At 39.7% G+C, this 20,205-nt stretch overlaps 1 protein-coding gene across 9 annotated transcripts in view; it reads left to right on the top strand.

The window, feature by feature from the left end:
- The window catches only part of Numb (NUMB endocytic adaptor protein), a 114,105-nt gene that overhangs the window by 56,865 nt on the left and 37,035 nt on the right, over positions 1-20,205 (top strand). For all 9 annotated transcript variants that reach the window (XM_051148813.1, XM_051148807.1, XM_051148821.1 and 6 more), the window contains one exon: positions 11,612-11,752. In XM_051148813.1, coding sequence (XP_051004770.1) covers positions 11,627-11,752 — 126 coding nt within the window. In that variant the 5' untranslated portion in view covers positions 11,612-11,626. The remainder of the gene's footprint in view (positions 1-11,611; positions 11,753-20,205) is intronic.

Raw genomic sequence — 20,205 nt, 5'->3', positions numbered from 1 at the left:
AGTAGGACTCAGAAAAAAGGGAGAGGAGGGAGAAGAAAGATGAAGCTGTTTGGCTGGCTGTATCGCATACAGCAATCCAGTGCCTGGAGAGTGGAAACAGGAGGGTCCAAATTTGGGCTCATCCTCAGGTGCAATTCAAAGCCAACTTGGGCTATGTAAGACTTAACCTCAAAAAACACCAAAGTATGTAATAAGATAAATGTATTTGTAAAAACAAAAAAAGCAAAGCACCAAAAGAAACAAATAAAGAAACCTTTGTTTTCTCTAACTTTCCCTGAGTCTACTTGCAAATTGACTTCTAACAGACAACTATGAACTTTTAAAATAAATTATATTAGTTCTATAAGTAGCTATGTGTGTTGATTTACCTGTCTGTGATAAAGATGTGCCTTGTTACTGTTTACTCACCTCGCTACCTATGTGAAGCACTGAACCAAAGATAAGTATTAAATAATTCCATCAATTTGACCAACATGTATTGCAGTCTAGAATTCTTAGGAGTCACAATTGATAGCAGATTGACCTATTACAGTCCTTTGGCCTTGATAAATCTAGAACTTCTTGCTTTTAATTAAATTGTAGGTTTAGTATACAAAGTGTAATGGCTCTATCTGATCATGGCATCCTCACACATATGTGTCATTATACTTTGATCTCCTTGTCCCCTCCTCTCCTTCAGCTGGTTCCCACCTTTCCCTCAGCTCCCCCCTCTACTTTACTGTTACCTGTTTTCCATTATACTATTTCCCATTTCCCTTCATATTTTTTCCTACTCTCTGATGATCCCACATAGAATTTTTTATTTTATTATTTTTTGTTGTTGTTGTTTCTGTTTTTCGAGACAGGGTTTTCTCTGTGTAGCTCTGGCTGTCCTGGAGTTCACTCTATAGACCAGGCTGGCCTCGAACTCACAGAGATGCACCTGATTCTGCCTCCCGAGTGCTGGGATTAAAGGTGTGCGCCACCACCACCTGGTTCGGAAGGCTTATTCTTGTTTCTCTTTAACCGTTTTTCCTTCTTGTATAGGATAGTTGGGTTGTATAATAAATTCTAATTGTTAAGAAACAGAGCCAACAAGTGGCACCCAACGTGGGGCCCGATGGGTTCTGTAATTTCTAATGGTATGAGGGAAGATTCAAAATTCAAAGATACAGAAATGCTGTTTCAGGGTATCAACAAAATTGCAACTACTGTTGCAAAACTCTTTTCTGCTTTATACTTAGAGGGAATTTTCTGTTTTTTTCTTTGTTCTTTTATTGTTTTTCATTCTCAGAAGGATTAAAAGAAAGGCTAATAAGAGAAAAACCAAAAGGGTCAATAAATTCTATCCTTTTGGAAAAAATTGCAGATTTGACTGGACAGATAGAAACAATGAGGAAAAAAATAAGAGATGGGAAAGTGAATAACATATTTGGTAAATGAGAGTGAAGAAAGACAGAAAATAAACCAGAAAGCCAGAAAAAACCGAGTCAATAAATTCTATCCTTTTGGAAAGAATTACTGACTTGACCGAACAAATGGACAGAATACAACAAAACAGAACAAAACAAAAAACCTGAAAGGGCTAGAAAGGCAAAAGACACATTTGGTTAAAAAGGGTGGAGAAGGTCAGAAACAGAGGAAAAGGAAGGCAGACAAACCAAAGGAGGGTCTTTGGAGGAAAATGTCCTGGTGGAGGGCACCTTCAGAGTCACCCAGACATCTTCAGCTTTTCCAGTCACTATAAGACACGTCCCCGCTCAAAATGGTGCTGAGGGTTCTGATGAAATGGCATAGCATCCTGTAGACATGATGGATTTAAAACATTTTAAGGAATCCGTCGTCAAATATGGTATGTACTCTTACTTCGTTAAACAAATGTTAAACAGCTGGGCCACGCAGAATAGACTTGTTCCCCAAAACTGGAAAAAGTTAGCTTCAGCGGTATTAGAAGCAGCACAACAAACAGTTACAGTGGTTATCATGGTGGCGAACAGAGGCTATAAGAACACAGCAAGAAAATACGACAAGGCGAGTAAATATTAATAGCGATCAATTGCTTGGTGAAGGACAATATACGAACTTAAGAGAACAAATTCAATCGGAAGATAGAGTGATTGAACAATGTCGTAAGGCAGCCTTGAGAGCTTGGGAGCTGGTAGAGGAACCTGGGAAAATAACTATTCCATTCACTAAAGTATTTCAAGGACCTGGGGAACCCTTCACAGAATTTTTGCAGAGATTAGGATCCGCTATAGGTAGGCTGTTGCCAGATTCTGACACCAAACAGGCATTAAAACTTATCATGGCTTATGAGAATGCAAATACTGAATGTAAGAGAGTACTTAGACCATTAAAGGAAAGGGGAGCTCCAGTAGATGACTGGGTGAAGGAGACAGTTAATGTTAACTCTCAGGAGTATCAAAACAATATTGTGGGACAAGCTACAGCCAGAGCGCCCAGATATGCTAATACCCGGTGCTTTAATTGTGATAAAATTGGTCATGTGCAAAGAAACTGTAGAGATAAAAATCCCATACCTCAGAATAACCAACACAGTAACCTGAAAGAAAACATAACTCGTAGGAGAGAAAAGGAGGTTCTGGCCATAATGGTAATGAGATGTCAAGACTTCCAGGGTACTGTAGACGCTATGGGATAGGCAAACATTGGCTGGGGATTGTCAATCTAAAAGAGATGTGCAAGACAATATCTTGCTAATGGGAAATGATAGGAGGGGCCCATTGGCTGGGGGGGCGGGGGTAGTGGAGGGGGCGTAAACAGTGCCTGCCAAATTCCCTTGGCCAGTCCAGAAGTGACAGACTCACAGGAAAACGGGAACTGAGTATTAGTGATCTAATGCATGCTACTGAGGGCAGTGCAGCCTTGGATCTGGTTTCAAATATGTTTCTTACCCTATCTCCATAGGTTGAATGTTAGAAATTAAATACTGGTGTTTTCAGTCCTTTGCCTTCAGGCACAGTAGGAATGGTTCTGGGAAGAAGTGAGCTGACTTCTCATGGTTTTATTGTACAACCCGGTATTATAGATGGAGATTCTAAGAAAAAAATAAAAATCATGACATGTGTAAAGAAAGAGATAAAAATTAATGCCAGGGATAGAATTGGTCAACTGCTACTGTTTCCTTACATTAAGGACAAAGCTACCCCGGTGGAAAGGACTGGTGCATTCAGAAACATAGGGACATGTGTGTTCTGGTAAACAATAGTTAATGATCAGAGACCTAAATTAATTATACAGATGAATGGTGTTAAAATACAAGGCTTGGTGAACACAGGAGCCGATGTGTCAAGTCATGTCTCAGAAGTCTTGGAACCCAAATTGGCCACTTCAGAAGGTTTATACAAAAATCACAGGAATTGGTAAATTATCTCAAAACAAAATGTGCGGTATCTTGAGTGTGTGGGACCAGGACAGACAGGGAGGCTGAGACCCTATGTGGCTGATATACCCATAAATCTATGGGGAAGAACTCTCTTACAACAGTGGGGCACTCAGATTAATATTCCTATAGTTACAGAGATAAACAATGTTGAAACTAGGGGTGAAATGGTACGTGCTTCTGGGGAAGAGATTAATGTAAGTAATCAGGAGCGACCACAAGCTATGCCCACTGTCCAGCCTCAGAGCTCTTCAGGTTTAGGGTATCCAAAGTTATAAGAGGGGCCACTGCTGAGAAACCAACAGCCCTGCCCCTAAAATGGATTTCAAGCAGACCTGTATGGCAAGAGCAGTGGCCCTTAACAAAAGAAGTTACAGTGTGCTTCACTGTTTAGTGAAAGAGCATCTGGAGGCTCAACACATTGAAGAATCTTCCAGTCCCTGGAATTTCCCTGTGTTTGTGGTAAGAAAGAAATCAGGCAGGTGGAGAATGATATCGGATTTGAGGGCCATAAACAAGGTAATTCAACCCATGGATCTGGTTCAACCTGGAATTCCTCTGCCTTCCTTGTTACCTAAGTTTTGGCATATAATTACAATTTTTCATAATACCTCTGCATGAGAAGGGCAGGAAAAGGTTTGCTTTCTCAGTACCTACTCTGAACAGTAATTCTCCAATGAAGAGAGATCATTGGAAGGTACTTGCACAGGGAATGTTGAACAGCCCAACTTTATGCCAATATTTTGTGCAACAACCATTAGAAGTAATTCATAGGCAGTTTCCTCAATCTGTCATTTACCATTACATGGATGGTATTCTGATAGCTAATTGTGATCCTAATGTTTTAGGAAAAAAATGTTTAAAGAAGCCCAAAAAATTCTGCCATGCTGGGGATTACAAATTGCTGTAGAAAAAAATACAAAGAGGAGCTTCAATTACCTACTTAGGCTATAAAATAACTGAACAAAAACTTCGACCACAAAAGGTACAGATCTGTGGAGATCAATTGCAAACTCTTAATGACTTTAAAAATTAATGAGAGATAATAACTGTTTAAGGCCTACAATCGGGTTAGCTACCTATGAGTTAAGTAACATGTTTCAAACATTACAAGGGGATTCAGGTTTAAACAGTCCAAGGTGTCTAACCACTGAAGAAAAAAAAAGTTAATTTTGGTAGAGCGAGATCTACAAAAGACATATGTGGACAGAATTGATCTTAAACTTGGTTACATTCTGGTTATTATGCCTTCAAAACATTCTCCTTCTGGGCTTCTTAAGCAAAGGGAAGACAGAATCATAGAATGGATATTTCTGGCAAATAGACAAAACAAAAAATTAAAACCATATATAGGAAAAATTTCTAAATTGATTATAAAAGAAAGAATAAGACCACACCCTAGAGAGAGACACAAGCAGAGAGGAGAGGAGAAGGCTACAGGTTCAGAGCACGAGTGCAGTGGATTGGGGAGACGACCAGCGTGCAGGCCGGAGACACCTGGGGATCCGTCCCGTGGAACTGATACCGGAAGGTTCACTCTTGTTTCCCTTTAACCTTTTTTCCCTCTTGTATAGGATAGTTGGGTTGTATAATGAATTCTAATTGTTAAGAAACAGAGCCAACAGAAAAGAATAAAAATATGTAAAATAGTCGAGTATTTCTTGGTTGAATTTGGCATTTAGGTTTAAGTGAGTGAACAGATAATGTTTCTCTTTTGGGGCTGTTGAATAGTCAGTACATATGTTTTCTTATAGTTTGCTTTATAAGTTTTTGGAATAGACATGCAAATAAACATAAAAATTCTACATATTCATATTCAACCATACTTGTTGGGAGAATAATAGTAAAACGAGTAAAATATTAAGTAGATCAGATGATTCATTCTGCAGTTGTACTCATTAATTTGAGTTATGGTCATCTGTATCTCTTAGTGTGATCTACTAGTGTCAGGTGTGTTTGTTATAATATGGTCTTACACGTACATTTCCTACTGGTAAGTTGTCCTTGTTCAAATAAATACTGCTGCCATCCATGATTACCCAGGCAACCCCAACTAAATGAAGTTGGCCGCCAGAACCAAAGACATAAAAGGAGGAGGAAGACTTGCCAGGAACAAGAATGGGTGGTGGAGGAAGGGAGATGGGAAGAAGAGAAAGGTAGTGGCTATGGGAGGGGGAGATATGGTCAAAGAACATTCTATATGTACAAAAGGATTAAATGTTTTTCATTAAAGTGTTTTGTTAACACGTGAATAAGAGCTATTGTTCAAGAACTGTAATTATATAAGACTGCTTTTCTCCTTGATAATTCACACTGGAGTGGATTATTGAAGGATACTGTAAAAGCCTCAAGTTTCAAAAGCACTGCTTAAAGTTTCAAGAACTAAATGGTCTTCATGCCAAACAAGGCACTAGTTCTAACTAAAGAAGTTTTCCTCATCTGAAAAAGGAATGAAGAGCCATCCACCTAAGAGTGAGGGGCAAGTTAAGTCATGAACTCCTATCTCACCCACCTGGGTGTTGTTCCATTGCTAGGTTATATCTTTACTGCATTAATTCCTCATCTGTTTAGTTTTGGTATATTTCCAAAACTTTGTTTCTAATTTGTATCATGTGTATATGAGGCATATTTTTCATCATTTCTGTTAGAGAAGTTTTGTTTTTTTCAAGCCATGGTTAGTGGTGTACCATGACTAAACTGGCTATAGAAAATTGTTTTAGGAACCCTAACCACCTTAGCTGGTGAGCTTAACAAGTCACTAAGCTGGGCGTGGTGGCGCAGACCTTTAATCCCAGCACTCGGGAGGCAGAGGCAGGTGGATCACTGTGAGTTCAAAGCCAGCCTGGTCTACAAAGCGAGTCCAGGACAACCAATGCTACACAGAGAAACCCTGTCTCAAAAAACCAAAAAAGACAAAAAACAAAAACAAGTCACTAAAGCTTTGCTTACTCACTGAGTCTTTTTTTATAGTACAACATTCATTTAAGAAATTTTATTTTCCCTGGAGTGGTATTTTGTCACTCTCTTTATGTTTTATACAGTTTTTTGGAATTGATTTTCAGTTAGTCTCCTCCTAAATGGGGTGTCTTATATTTTGAGACAGTTTCATCTTGCCAATCAATAAACTTGCACATAAAATGCTTTTTGTAGTACTGTTCATACAGTGGCTAGTGGTGTTTATTTTCTCTTGTTTTTATTTTATTTCTCTTTTTGGAGAATGGATTATGGCATGACCATAGTTGTGTGCATGTGCATATATATACCATGCCTGATGCATTTAGTGTGTGCATGTAATTTGCCACAATGACGCAAAGACTTAGCACTGTTTAGAAATTTGTTGTCAAGTGTACAGCTATTTACTATAAAAAGCATAAAAATGCAGCTGACTTCTGATTGATGTTTATGTGATTTCCTTTGTGAAACAGTTGTGTAAATGGGTGAGTTGAAAGTGAAACAACAGAGGAATGCACCTAGATTTCACTCCTGGCTATACTCAAAATTATTATGGATCCTAAAGTTTACTTTTGAGTTTGGTGTTGAGTAACTTCTGTAGTAATTTCAACTCAGCCTCAAGCCCTACAAACAGGTACCTCAATTTTAGCAAGCACACAGGAGAGGATGGACTCTTTAAACCAGCATAAATAGTGGGATCAGATACATCTTTCTCTCATATAAGTAATAGAGGCTATGTGGAAATAAAATTCACAATCTACTTGATTTTAAAAGGATTTTGTGCATAAGTGTTGGGACACTGAAAACTTTGAAGTGAGACATGGCTTATTTCTGACATCAGTGTGCCTCTTGAGGACACGCTCACAGACACCCCGGGCAAGCTTACTTCATTAGAACACTATGTTGTTTTTGTTTGCTCCTCTGTCTTGACTAACATTTACCTCTCTCAGTTCTTGTTCATCCGTCATTAGTTAACTTGTGCCGCCTCAAACACATGGCTTTGTTGTAGTGATAGGCAAAAACTCTACGACCGAGTTACACCCCTAGCCCAAATTTCTGTTTTAAAATAGCCCTAAGCATTTCTAATTTCCCTCTTTATTCTGCTTATCTTTTTCTATGTAGCATTTACCATTTATGTAGTTTCCTGAGACCTAAAATAGTCATATTTAGAGTTCTCTTTTTCAATTCTTGTTTTTTTTTTTTTTTTAAGATTTATTTATTATTATGTATACATTGCTGTGCCCGCAGGCCAGAAAAGGGCATCAGATCACATCATAGATGGTTGTGAACCACCATGTGGTTGCTGGGAATTGAACTCAGGACCTCTTGAGGCGCAGTCAGTGCTCTTAACCTCTGAGCCATCTCTCCACCTTCAATTCTTACTGACAATTTCCCTACAAAGAAATTCCCGTTGGTCAAAAAATGAATTTGCTTGATTTATTGCATCAAGAGAGAGCACCACTTTGACAGAGTATTGGTTATTAGGGGGATGTTAAGAAAGAACATTTATAGCTGTTAAGAAAGAACATTTATAGCTATTGATTAACTGGTTTTTGTTTGACGTTGCTGTGTATGGATGTGGTGTATGTTTGTACTTGTTTGTGAGGATATGAGACCATGTGTGTATGTAAGTCAAGAGATCAGTGTCAGAAGCCTTTCTTAGTTGCTCTCCACCTTATTGTTTGAGTTAAAGTTTTGATCCTGGAATTCACTGAGTACACTAGGCCGGCCAGCCAGTGAACTCCAGGGAGCATCTGAGACAAGGTCTTACTGGGTAGTCTGTAACCCAACTTTTACTACTTTGTGGGTTCTTCTTTCTTCCACCCTTCTCCACTCCTTTTCTTTTACCCTTTGACCCCCTAACACTGGATAGGAGAGGAAAAAAGGACAGAGAGGAAAAACAGCAACACTTTCATTAGACTACTTCCTGCTGCATCAAGCTCCTTTGGGGCAAATTTGATCTTTACTGTCAGGATATCTATTTTTTTCTTGTTTCTTCTTTGTACATAACTACTTAACAAACCGTGACCAACAGCAACCAACAACCCACAACACCTTTCTGAGCCCTAGCATTTATATACCCCAGAATTTCAAACACCCTACAATCACAGAAACTACGTACGGCTGGCAAACTCACGCCTCTGCTAGACCATGAGGCAAATCACAGTCACCTGCTGCGAAGATGCCTCGTATCCCCACACCTGGGATTCAAATGAAAACATGTTTTTATTACTATTTTTGTGTCTTGAAAGAAACCAAAATTCTCTATACAGTGGTTTGTACTAGCCTTGAATTTGTTGTAATCCTGCCAGACTCAAAAATTAAGCTTCTGGGGTGGTGTTGCCCAGCATGTAAAGGTACTTACCACCATCCCTGGTGACCTGAGTTCACATCCACAATGGAAGAATGAGCCAATTCCTGCAGGTTGTCTTTGACCTCCACATGTGCACCATGGCTTACCTGCCCCTTCTCCATGTTGAAAGAAAGAAATTAAATTATATTTTTTTAATTATCTGCATGTGCACCTGAAAGCTAGTAGTGTCTTCTGATGGCCTTATGCAACCCCTGTGAAAGGGCCATTTGACCCTCAAAGGGGTCGTGACCCACAGGCTAAGGCAGATTTATCATTATGGGGGAAAATTCTGGAGCTCAGTTACATCAACTTGACCCTCTATTCTCACTGTGGCTTTTCTATACCTTTCTTCAGTTTCCTTGTATCCAGCAAGGCCACCACCAGTACCCTAATTTAAGTTCTCATCATAACTTGTCAGTAAGTCTGTCCCCATGCAGATTTGTTTTTCTATATTACTACCAGAGTAGTTAAGCCAAATTGCAAGTCTGGACATGCCAGTCATGGTTTAGACCCCAGCTAATTTTCCATAAAACCCAGCTCTTTTAAAGATTCTCTGACCGCATTCATCTCTGCCACTCCTCTTACTTTCCAGACTCCTTAACTCCCGCCCCCCCTAAACAATCAGTGCCTGCTGGGCCTTTCCACTGCAAATCCTATGGCTACTTAAAGTATAATTCAAGAATCATGGCAGAAATGTTGATAGCAAATCGTTTGAGTGCTGAAAGTGGTAAGGCATTACCACCAAGGTTTTGTTTGTTTGTTTGTTTGTTTTGGGTTTGTTTGTTGTTGGTTTTTTTTTTTTTTTTGACATTTTCATTCTGTTATTCAGTAGCCGGAATGCTACAACAGTACATCTGTGCCTGGGAAGTAAATAAACTCTGCTAGCGCCCCCAGTTTGGACAGTGGAGGTAGTCCTCCTTTGTCGGACTTTTATGTCTGCATTCTTTTCCAACACTGATGATTCTCTCTCGTCATTGTGTCTCTACTGTGATGGAGGTTTTGTTTTGGTTTGGTTTGGTTTTTTGTCCCTTCAAGTTTATGGTATGTCATACATGACAGACCCAATTTTAGGATGCAGGGGTAGGTACTATTTAAATAAGCAGAATACAGTCTACTATTAAGGAACTAGAAATTGCTCCAGGCTCTAATGAGTATAGTAATATAAGTCAGCAGAAAGCTTAAATGGAATCACATGAAAGTAAAAGAACTTAAGCAAGGCCAGTTCAGGGTTTGTAAGAAAAATAAGAACTTTGTTAAATGCTAGAGAGCTGACACTGAACATGAGGAGACCTTAACAGGAGGCAAACTGAAATGTTTTCTTCCTGCGTAGACAGAGGAACTGAGAAAGTCTGGCTGTGGAGGACTGTAAGTAGCTTAGTGTAGCTGGAACTGAGCGTGCAAATGGGAGCTGGTAAGAGAAGGCATAAGACAAAGACTGTTTACCATGCTGAGCATTTGGATTTGTCTTGAAGGTGATGTGAGGCAATTAGGGTTTTAGAGTAGAGTGATTGCATGGTCAGCTTGATGTTTAGGAAGTTGACAGTAATCAGAACAGATTAGAGTGAAGTGGGCCTTTATTTGAAGCAGAGTCTATGTAATGGCCTTTTGCAAATGCTAGCCACATACAGGCCTGTGGTCCTAGCCTCCCGAGAGGCTTAGGAAAGAGGATCAAGAGTTCAAGGCCAGACCCAGCAACATAATGAGTCTCTTCTTAAAACACTTAGCCATTTACTTTACAGCATTTCTGAACTTCACAGTGACCCTGGAAGGTAACAGCCATTACCATATCCTACATCAGTGTAAACTAAGGATTAGAAAATTTAATTTACTTGCCTCCGTCACACCACCACCTGTAGCAGCATAGCATTCACACTTAGGTCTGTCTCACAGTAAAGCTTACAGAGTTCTTTGACTTGTGCCAAGGTGCCCCTGTTCCATATGCTAGAGTTTGACCAGGACCTCAGGCATGCATTGCTTATGAGTCATGAGTACTCGCCTGCTGGACAGCATTCATTCACTAAGTGTATGTGAGCAGTTCCTCTGCCAACCAGCTCCAGGAAGCCAGGGAGTAAATGGAATGTGATAGAACCCTGTTCTTGCAGAACGTAATACTCCAGTGGGAACTAGTAGCTAATGTAAACAAAGACATGTTACAGTTTCGGGCAGTAATTGAGAAAAGATACCACAAAGAAAAGGCAGGGCTGAGAGGTTTGCCTTTGGGCTCAGTCCCTATCGGGGTGTAAGGAGTGAGCAGGGTATGTGCAGGGCTGAAGTCTAATCTCTTGCCCTGCAAACAAGAGCAGGGATGACTGAGAGGGATTCTGGTCATCTGAGCAGTGAGCGGTCCTGGCTGTTACCTGATATTCATAAAATCAACATGACTAGTATCTTTTTCGTCTCCCAGTGATAAAGATAACGACAAATGAAGAAGGGTGGATAGAGATTGAGGATGAATAAGGAGTGGGACAAGGAGGGAATGAACTAGAGACTGAAGAGGTCAAAATCAGTGCGCAGAGCCACAGGAAGGGTGAGGAGCTGGGCATGTAGCTCAGCTGGCAAAATGTGTGTCTGGCATGCACAAAATCTTAGGTTCAGTCCTTAGCAGCACATAACATAAACTGAGGCACAGTGGCACACAACTGTAATCCCAGCATTTGAGAAGTGTCAAGTGGGTCAGAATTTCAAGGTCACCCTTGTTGAGGGGGGCAGTTGTGATTGGAGGGAACTGTAGTTGTCTTTTAAAAATAGAATGAAAGCTCTGTTGAAACTTGCTGTCTCTGAGAATGTGTACTAATGTACTAAGCCATAATCTTCATGTGGAACTTTGGGGTTCGGGGTGGGTTTTGTACTAAAATGATAATCCGAAGTTTATGTAAGAAGATAACTGTTGTTTTTTTGTTTTTTTGTTTTTACTGTGTCTACAGGTTGTAAAAGTTAACATGAACAAACTACGGCAGAGTTTCAGGAGAAAGAAAGATGTTTATGTCCCAGAGGCCAGTCGTCCACACCAGTGGCAAACAGATGAAGAAGGAGTCCGCACTGGAAAATGTAGCTTCCCAGTTAAGGTAAAAACCAAAAACAAAACAAAAAACAAAAAAAAACCCCACAAATGTCTCAAGTCAGGTATGGTGACGCACACCTTTAATCCAACACTCAGAAGGCAGAGGTAGAGGCAGGTGGATCTCTTGTGAATTCAAAGCCAACCTGGTCTACAAAGCAAGTTCCAGGACAGCCAAGGCCGCACACATAGAAAACCTGTCTCAAAAAATACACAAAAAAACCACAGATGTCTCAATGATTCTTTGTGAGGAAAAAACCCAAAAAACTGATAGGCCATAGGATGTGAAATCCTATGAATCAGGAATAGCCTTCCAAAAATTAATCTCCTCATATTCTGCTTCAATGATAGAATTAAATCAGAAAAATATATTGCAGATAGTGATTTTTCTTTTTGTATTTAAATTATTTCAGTAAGATTTCCTGCTACATATTCTGGAATTAGTACAAATAAGAACAATTTGGGGGCAGGGGGCTGGAGAGATTGGCTCAGAGGTTAAGAGCACTGGCTGCTCTTCCAAAGGTCCTGAGTTCAATTCCCAGCAACTACATGGTGGCTCACAACCATCTATACTAGGATCTGGTGCCCTCTTCTGGTGTACAAGTGTTACATGCAGGCAGAACACATATACTAAATAAATAAATCTTTTTAAAAAGAAAGAAAAAATAGAATGTCTGAAGGGAGTAGATGGGGGTAGATACAGTTTTAAGTATGTTGCTTATGGAAGTCTTCATTAGGAAGGAAAGTGCCATTTGAGAAAACACCCAAAGAAATTGAGAAAGTAAGCATTTCAGGTATCCAAGGAAATAGAACACAGACAAGGGAACAACAAGTGGATGGCTCTTCAGCAGGAGATGCCACTGTGTACAGAGTTAGAGGAGCAGGTAGCCATGAAAACAGGTAAGCAGAAGTTAGATTGTGTAGTTTAGTACCTTCAAATAATATCACACCTACCAGCTACCTTCTTTGATATAATTGCAATACTCTTTATAAATTCTAAACTACTGTTTACATAGTGCTGTACTATTCTTATACTTAATTATGTATATAAAGAAGAAATAAATTTTGCTAAAGTTGTATCTAGCATGTACAATTTTTCTTTATTGACATAGCAGTTACATTTGTGCAAAAGTCACTGCATGTATGTATATTTAAAATGGATTAAAGTCTAATAAAAGATAACTCCAAGTAAGCTTTTCCAGTATTACAATTGTCCAGTAGTAGATGTGTCATCTGTTCATTTTTGGGCGCTTGTCTACTAGCTACAAGTAATTTTTCCTTAGTATTGTTACTACAAAGGCCCTCATGACAGTCCTTAAACATTCCACTGAAACACCATTGCCTAGAGCTTTTTGTGGGTGGGAGTTGGGCAATATAGAGTCTTTCTACATAGCTCAGGCTAGCCTCAAACTTGTGATTCTCCTGCCTCACCCTCTTGAGTGCTATGATTACCAGCATGCCACTCCACTTGAAGTATTTTTACATTTTTTAAGATGAAATGGGAAACCATTAAAGACTGTCGAGCAGAGAAATGGCATCTTTTCCTTCTGCTTTTAAAGGCTCACCCTGGCTCCTGTGCTGAGAGCTGGCTATAGAGATACATGGTCAAACGCAGAGACCAGTTACAAGGCCTGCAAAGGCCATGTGAAATGCAGGTGCTGGCTGTGGCAGGGTGATAGCTAGAGCCAGGGTCATCACCTTAACCACTCAGCTGTGGTCATAAGACATATGTGTTATAGGAAACGCTGGTAGTGTTTATTGATGGATTAAATTTGTGATGTATCACAAAGAGAACAAAGAAGTGAAAGATGCCCAGGGTACTTATTTTGAGACAGACTCTTAGCCAGTAGCTGCCTTCACCTCTCAGGTGCTGGGATTACATTGGTGCACCCCACACCCAGTTAAGAGTGTGAGTCTAAGTGATGGAAAGGCTAGACTATGAATGTAGTCTTTTGGAGAAGAATGCTATAAGATTATAGTTTTGAATGGGAGAATATAAGTTTAGTTTTGCTGTTATGAATGGGGTCTCATTCATTCATTCATTCATTCATTCATTCATTCATTTATTTATTTATTTATTTATTTATGACATGGTTTCTCTCTATAGCCTTGGCTGTCCTGGACTCACTTTGTAGACTAGTCTGGCCTCACCCAGATCTACCTGCCTCTGCCTCCCCTAGACTTTTTTTTTTTTTTTTTTTAAAGACAACCTTTCACTCTACAGCCCTAGCGGGCTGTGAACTTTCTGTCCCCAAACTTACAGCACTTCTCCTGCCTCTGCCTCCCAAGTGTTCATACCATAATCATATGCTACCATATCAGCTTATAGTTGGCTTTTGAATGATGAAATAATATCCAGCAACTTTGCTAAACTCAGGTGTTAATTCTGGCAATTAACTTGAATATTCTTTTTTTTTTTCTCTCTCTCTCTCTTTTCTTTTGAGACAAGGTTTCTCTTTTTAACAGCCCTGGCTATCCTGGAACGCTCTTTGTAGACCAGATTGGCCTTAAACTCACAGAGATGCACCTGCCTCTGCTTCCAGAGTGCTTGGATTAAAGGCGTGCGCCACCGTGCCCAGCTTGAATATTTTTTTTTAAAGATTTATCTTTGTATTTTATGTGTATGTGCATTTTGCTTGTGTGTACGTTTATGCAGCAACAGGCTAGAATGTCAGATCCCTGGAACTGGAGTTAGGGGGTTGTGAGCCAGCATGGGGCGCTGGGAGTAGAGCCTGGTCCTCTGCAGGAGCAGCCAGTGCTTTTCCCCTTGCCTTATCATCCCAGCCAGAATCTGGTGTGCAGTGCTAGTAAAATAACAAGTATCCTGGCCCATGTTTCATTCTTATGATGATTTATTAAATTGAGCAAATTCTTTTCTTGATTAGTAATTATTCTTTAAGTTATAAATAGAAATGAAGTTTTATCAGAAGTCTTTTCTGTAACTTTTGAGATAGTTATGGTTGGTTCATTGGTAGACAAGGTCTCCTATATAACCCTGGTCGGCCTATAACTCACTAGGTAGATGAGACCAGCCTCAAACTCACAGAAACCCTTCTGCCCCTGCCCCTGCCCCCGCCCCTACCCCTGCCCCTACCCCAGCCCCAGCCTCCCAGTGGCTGAGATTAAAATGTGCTGCACACACCCAGCTGATTATGTTTATTCTTACTTCCATTTGTTCAGTGGTAATCCTCACTGACTGCATGTTTTTTTTCTTTTTATTAATTTATTCTTGTTACATCTCAATGTTTATCCCATCCCTTGTATCCTCCCATTCCTGCCCCCCCCCCCCATTTTCCCATTATTCCCCTCCCCTATGACTGTGACTGAGGGGGATTACCTCCCCCTGTATCTGACTGCATGTTTTTAAGTGGCACCTTTAATTCTGTTATTGAAGTGTATTTGTGTGTGTGCATACACGTAACACCTGTGTCCATCACAAACATACAGGAGCTGGAGGAGGCCACGACGTGTTAGATCCCCTGGGACTGAAGTCACAGGCAGTTATACGCCATCAAATGTATGTGAGGAATTGTACAATTGTACCTGGGTTCTCTGAAAGGGCAATAAGTGCCCATAGCCTCTGAAGCAGCTCTCCAGCCCCAAATTCTGGTTTGCTTGTTTTTTTATTAAGTTTTTGTTTACTCATTTTATATGCATGTGTATGTATATTTGTTTGGGTGGGCAAGAGCCATGATTTACAAGAGCAGGTCAGAGGACAACCTGTTGGAGTTGGTTCTTTCTACCATGTAGGTCCTGGGAATCAAATGCAGATTCAACAGTAGGCACCCTCACCTGCTGAAGCACTTCTCTAGCCCATGACTTTTGTGTCCTAAAAGTCAACTAACTGTACATTCTTGCAATCCCAATTTGATTGATGCTTATCACAACCAAGGAGTTTACTGAAGGCATAGCTAAAGTCTGTGTGTTAACATTTTGTTCAAAAATTTAATGTCACTGTTTTGAGACATTTGGGCCTGTTAAAAATTTTCTTTCTTACAATATTTTTGCAAGATTTTAGTTTAATAAAGTAAGCCTGGCCAGATATCATTGGTACAAGCTTGTGATCCCAGCATATGTGAGATAGAAGCAAGAGGGTTAGGAGCTGAAGGTCATCCTTGCTAACAGCCTAGACGGAGATCCTGCCTCATAAAATCAAACAAACAACCAAACAAAAGTGAGGCATCACTTGGGCTCTGTCTACCTCTGATTTACTTCTGTTTTCAGGGTATACTTTCTAGTTGTTTGATGTGAGAGCACAGGATATTCAGTAGACTTTTATTTCTCTTGAGTAGTTCCTGAATTTCAGTCTCTATTTTCTTACTAAAGTGAAAATGCCAAAAACCCATTTTGCTTAACAAGTTTTTGAATTGTTGATGTTAGATGCTTTATCAAATTTAGGTTTTTCTCTCTCTCCCTCATACACATACACTTCACTGGTAGCATAGACTGTACTTGAACACACAGAACCGTTTGTCATCCTTTGGGGGCAGCATCGGCCATTGATGGTCATTGCCGGGGTTTATTAACTCATTACCAGTTACAAAAAGGGCTGGATGGTGGTGGCACACACCTTTAATCCCAGCACTGGGGAGGCAGAGACAGGCTGATTTTCTGAGTTTGAAGCCAACCTGGTCTACAGAGTGAGTTCCAGGACAGCCAAGGAAGGGTACATAGTGAAACTCTGTCTTGGGGGTGGGGGGAGTGACCGACCAGGTGGCTTATTGGATTAAGGCACTTGCCACCAAACAGGGCAGCCTGAGTTTGATCTCCAGGGCCTACGTGGTAGAAGGAAAGAAATGACTCCTACAAGTTTTCCTCTAACCTCTATCCATGCACCATGGTGCATATATGCACACATGTCTGTCTGTCTGTCTGTCTGTCTGTCTGTCTGTCTGTCTGTCTCTCTCTCTCTCTCTCTCTCACACACACACACACACACACACACACACACACACACACACACACACACACACACACACACACCAAGTATACTTAAAAGATGGTCAGGTGACAGTAGCACACACCTTTAATCCCAGCACTCAGAAGGCAGAGGCAGGTGGATCTCTGAATTACCCGGGTCTACAGAGTTCTAGAATTAGGGCTACACAGAGAAACTCTTTGAATTTTTTTCACACCTACTTTATTTGGGGTTCTTTAATGCTTATTTTTCCCTTCCAACCCACTTACCCTAGATAGGAGAAAAAAAAAAAAAGATTAATGGCAACAGGAGACGTAGACCTTTTTAGACTCAGTTCCTTAGAGCAATTTTTCGTCATCAGGATTTCAGTAGACTCGTTAAAACAGCAAACCAGCAACTGAGCAAAAGGGACTGCACCCACAGCAGCCGGAATGTGGAGCAGCAGTGGGAACCCAGAAGTGTTCTCTCAAGCGGTTCTTTCTAGGAGAGTCTGGAAGTGGAATGATGAACAGCCAGACAATGGGAAGCAATACCAAAATCAAACGCCCAGCCTCTTCTTTTGGGCATATATATATATATCCTCTCAGAGTCCGTACTAGGGTGTTTATCACTTGGCAAAGACCATGTCCCTGCAAGAGGCAGTTCCTCTTCTAGTGAACAAACACCATGTGTCCTCTCACAAGTAAGTTTCCAACAGAAAAACACCACACACCTTCATATAAGTCTGTTTCACATTCCACACTTGGGATCAAAACAAAAACATGTTTACATCCACTACGCCTGTCTCCAAAAAGAAGGAGGAGGAGGTGGAACAAAGAAAGAAAGAAGAAAGTGAGGGTAGCCAGGTCTACAGAGCAGTTCCAGGACAGCCAGTTGGTTGCCTAAGCAGAGAAATCCTGTCTTGAAAAACAATGTTGCAGACCGGGGAGTGGTGGCTCACACCTTTAATCCCAGCACTCGGGAGGCAGAGGCAGGTGGATCACTGTGAGTTTGTGAGTTTGAGGCCAGCTTGGTCTCCAAAGCGAGTCCAGGACAGCCAAGGCTACATAGAGAAACACTCTCGAAAAACCAGAAAAAGAAAGAAAAACAAACAATGTTGCTACTCCAATTTTTTCTATCACTTCTTCATTTATGGTCTATGTATTGTCTACAAAATTACCTGTATTTAATCTTCAGTTAGCAATAATCCTATAGTTTAGTTAGTAAAGGTATAACAAAGGCAATAATGAGGGAAATCCTAAACTTAAATTCTATTTGATCCAGACAGACTGCTCTGACTGCCTACTTTGTTTTGAAGAATAACATTAAGTGAATGTAAGAGCAGTAAACTGTGAGCCGTTGTTATTTAAACAGGACAGTTATACATGTGCTGTACCAGAGAGGTAGTGTCAGGTCATTGGAAAAGACCTAGAAAGCAAAAGTCCAGGGTTCTGTTCTTGGTTCTGTCACTTTACTAGTTAGTAAAGTAGAATAAGATTTAACTCTATTTTATTGACACTTAGCTAAAGGAAAAATTTGGATCTCTTAAATTCTTTCCAGTACTTTAATCTGATTGTTTCGTGACTTACTCAGATAGAGCTATACTCCAAAGTTTAAAAGTGAGAATATTTTAATTTGACTGGGTTAAACACATATAAAACTTTGATACTGGGGAGCTGGAGAGATGGCTCAGTGGTTAAGAGCCCTTTTTGCTCTTCCAGAGGTCCTGAGTTCAATTCCTAGCAACCACATGGTGGCTCACAACCATCTATAATGTGATCTAACACCCTCTTCTGGCCTGCAAGTGTATATACAGATAGAGCACTCATACATAAAATAAATAAATCTTAAAAGAACACAAAACTTAGGTACTATTCTGTATATTTTCATACTATATTTGCTATATGAATATATAATCTATATATGCATGATGAAATTCTTCATAGTTTGTTACAAATGTATGTTGTGTTGCTTCTTGCTTCTGCTGGGAACTGTGTAGTCTCTCACATCAGGCTCTATGCTTCCTCTCATGGAAACAGTACCAAAGAAGAGGCAGGGGATGTAATTTTTATTTTTTTTTCAAGAAAAGAAAAATGATTTAATTCATGAAGAATGCATTCACATAGTTTTTCTAATGCATATTTTTATGAATAAAAGTCCCTTACTCAGAGAATTTGGAAAAGGCATAAACAAAAGAAGTTACAGTGTTAAATATTTTAGCCATTAAAGCATAAGTCAGCTGCAGTTCTTCAGTGAGATAGTGTCTCAGAGAAGAAAAGAGACCTTTGAAGTGATGTTTATTTCAATGGGCATGTTTTCCTCGCAGTCTGCTGAGACTCAGGCCTGATTTCCATTTTCACATTTCTAAATAGACAACGCCACTAAGAGTCAGCAAAAATATAAAATATTTTTGTTCTTTGCTTTCTACCAAGTGTTCTTTCTTTGTTATTGTTGGCAGGAATAGTCACATGTGGCCAGTTGAATTGACTTAGTTACATGATAGAATGAAAATGAATATAAAATCTTGTTTTCATTTCTAGAATCTAAAGGTAACTCATATAAGGGTCTGCCTACTCTCTCATTGGAAACAGGGACATTGAATAACTTGGAGGCAGTAATAAAAATTAGCCTTAAGATAAAGAAAATGCAAGTGTGTATGTGCACATACACTAGCAAAAGTGTGTGCATATATATATGTGTATGTGTGTGTATAATATATATATATATATATTATACATATATGTTAGGGATAAGAGTGTGAGGAAATGCTACCACAGGCCCAAAGAAATTAAGTTATGTGAGCATTTTATAACTTATGCTGATGATTTTGAAAGTTTAATAAACTATGAATGCTCTAGATACATTATTAAAATTGATTAAAGCATAAAAATAAAAGTTGAATAGGCCTTAACCATGAGTAAAATGAGAAAGCTGTTTTTAAAAAGTGATACTTCTCTAAAGGACTAAGTAGAGATGGTCTTGTGGACCAGTGTTTCCAAACCCTTTAAGAATTATATCTATAGTATTAAATATATTAAAATAAATAGAAAACATGGGACAGTTTTATATGTTAGTTGAATTAGCAAAATAGTTACACAGCCTAATAAAGATATCACAGGAGCAAACAAGAAATGATAAACCAGTTAGACTCTGCAGATAAACATGGAAAAACTAGGCACAAAACTACTAAAATGGTATCTAAACTATATGAAAGTCCAAAGTACAACTTAATTCAAAATTTCATAAGCTGGGCGTGGTGGCACATGCCTTTAATCCCAGCACTTGGGAAAAAGAGGCAGGTGGGTCGCTGTGAGTTTGAGGTTAGCCTGGTCTACAAAGGCAGTCCAGGACAGCCAAGGCTACACATATAGAAACCCTGTCTTGAAAAACAAACAAACAAAAAACCCAACAACAAAAAAAATCAAAACGGAGACGGGGGAGGGTGGGTAATAGGAAAGAGACAAAAGTCAAGCCAGTATTGATCAACTGCAGTGTAGCTAAGGGTAAGCATGCTTAATGCTAGTAGTCACTGGAGATAGGATGACTCAAACTACAAAAGAGCC

This window comes from Acomys russatus, chromosome 1 (assembly GCF_903995435.1).
Source record: "Acomys russatus chromosome 1, mAcoRus1.1, whole genome shotgun sequence".
In the NCBI taxonomy this organism is placed as follows: Eukaryota; Metazoa; Chordata; class Mammalia; order Rodentia; family Muridae; genus Acomys; species Acomys russatus.
This window is presented reverse-complemented; position numbering and strand designations above follow the sequence as displayed.